This window comes from Orycteropus afer, unplaced genomic scaffold (assembly GCF_000298275.1).
Source record: "Orycteropus afer afer isolate SDZICR_OR568_19922 unplaced genomic scaffold, OryAfe1.0 scaffold00695, whole genome shotgun sequence".
In the NCBI taxonomy this organism is placed as follows: Eukaryota; Metazoa; Chordata; class Mammalia; order Tubulidentata; family Orycteropodidae; genus Orycteropus; species Orycteropus afer.
This window is the reverse complement of record NW_006922282.1, coordinates 67,914-69,046: the sequence shown is the minus strand read 5'-3', so window position 1 is coordinate 69,046 and position 1,133 is coordinate 67,914. Positions and strand designations below refer to the sequence as shown.

General features: G+C 39.8%; 1 protein-coding gene across 1 annotated transcript in view; it reads left to right on the top strand.

Annotated features, from left to right (window-relative positions):
- Positions 1 to 579: 579 nt before the first annotated feature.
- Positions 580 to 1,133, top strand: part of LOC122151774 (putative olfactory receptor 14L1) — a 24,642-nt gene continuing 24,088 nt past the window's right edge. The window contains exon 1 of the mRNA XM_042783153.1: positions 580 to 1,104. Coding sequence (XP_042639087.1) covers positions 580 to 1,104 — 525 coding nt within the window. The remainder of the gene's footprint in view (positions 1,105 to 1,133) is intronic.

The following is a 1,133-nucleotide window of genomic DNA, read 5'->3' as shown; positions in this document are numbered from 1 at the left end:
AGGAATTTAGCTATTGTATATTCAGAATATGCTCCAAAGTCACTATCACTCCCTTCCAGACACTAATAGGGAGTGATATAACCCTTCTTTCTTCATATAAACTCATAGAAAAGCTTATTAATGTTCATATTAATATAATTCACTCTGTTGTTGTTGTTGCTATATGCTGTTGAGTTAGACCCGACTTATAGAGACACTTCTTTGGGTTTCTGAGGCAGTATCACTATGGAAGTAGATTGCCCAATCTTCTTTTTGAGGAGTGGCTAGTGGGTTTGAACTGCCAGCCTTCCGGTTAGCAGTGAAGTGCCTTAGGCACTATGCTACCAGAGCTTCTATAATTCACTCTATATCTTTTAAAAATAAATAAATTTTACATTATGGAATTAGGCTATATTAGACTGAAGACCGTAAGAGACCCTTTGTAGCCAGGAGAGAATAAAGGCATTGTGAAAGTAAAACCACAGCAAAAGGGAACAAGTAGACTAGAGGAGAGATCAGTGAATGAGAAAGTTGTGCTTCATTTGCTCTTTTTTTCTGTTTTCTCTGTGAAGAATCAGCATGTATGAGACATTTAACAATATGACCATTATGACAGAATTCATGCTCATGGGATTCCCTGGTGACTGGATAATACAGAAACTGCATGCAGCACTTTTCTTCCTCATTTACTTGGCAGCACTGATGGGGAACCTGCTCATTGTCATCCTCACAAGTATAGACCAGCAGCTCCAAGCCCCCATGTATTTCTTCCTGAAGAATTTGTCCTTGATTGATATCTGCTACATCTCTGTAACTGTCCCTAAATCCATCATGAACTCTCTAAACAACAGCCATTCCATCTCCTTCTTAGGATGTGCCTCACAGGTTTATTTTGTTATTTTTTTCGCTGGTGCAGAGTATGCCCTTCTTATAGTCATGTCTTATGACCGCTATGCTGCCATCTGCTGTCCTCTGCACTATGAGAACATTATGAATAGAGACACATGTGTGCACATGGTGACTGCATCATGGCTCATTGGCTGTGTTTATGGATCCATTCATGTAGCAGGTACATTCTCTGTCAATTTCTGTGGGTCCAATGTGGTGTACCAGTTCTTCTGTGATGTTCCATCATTGCTTACACTTGTTTGTCC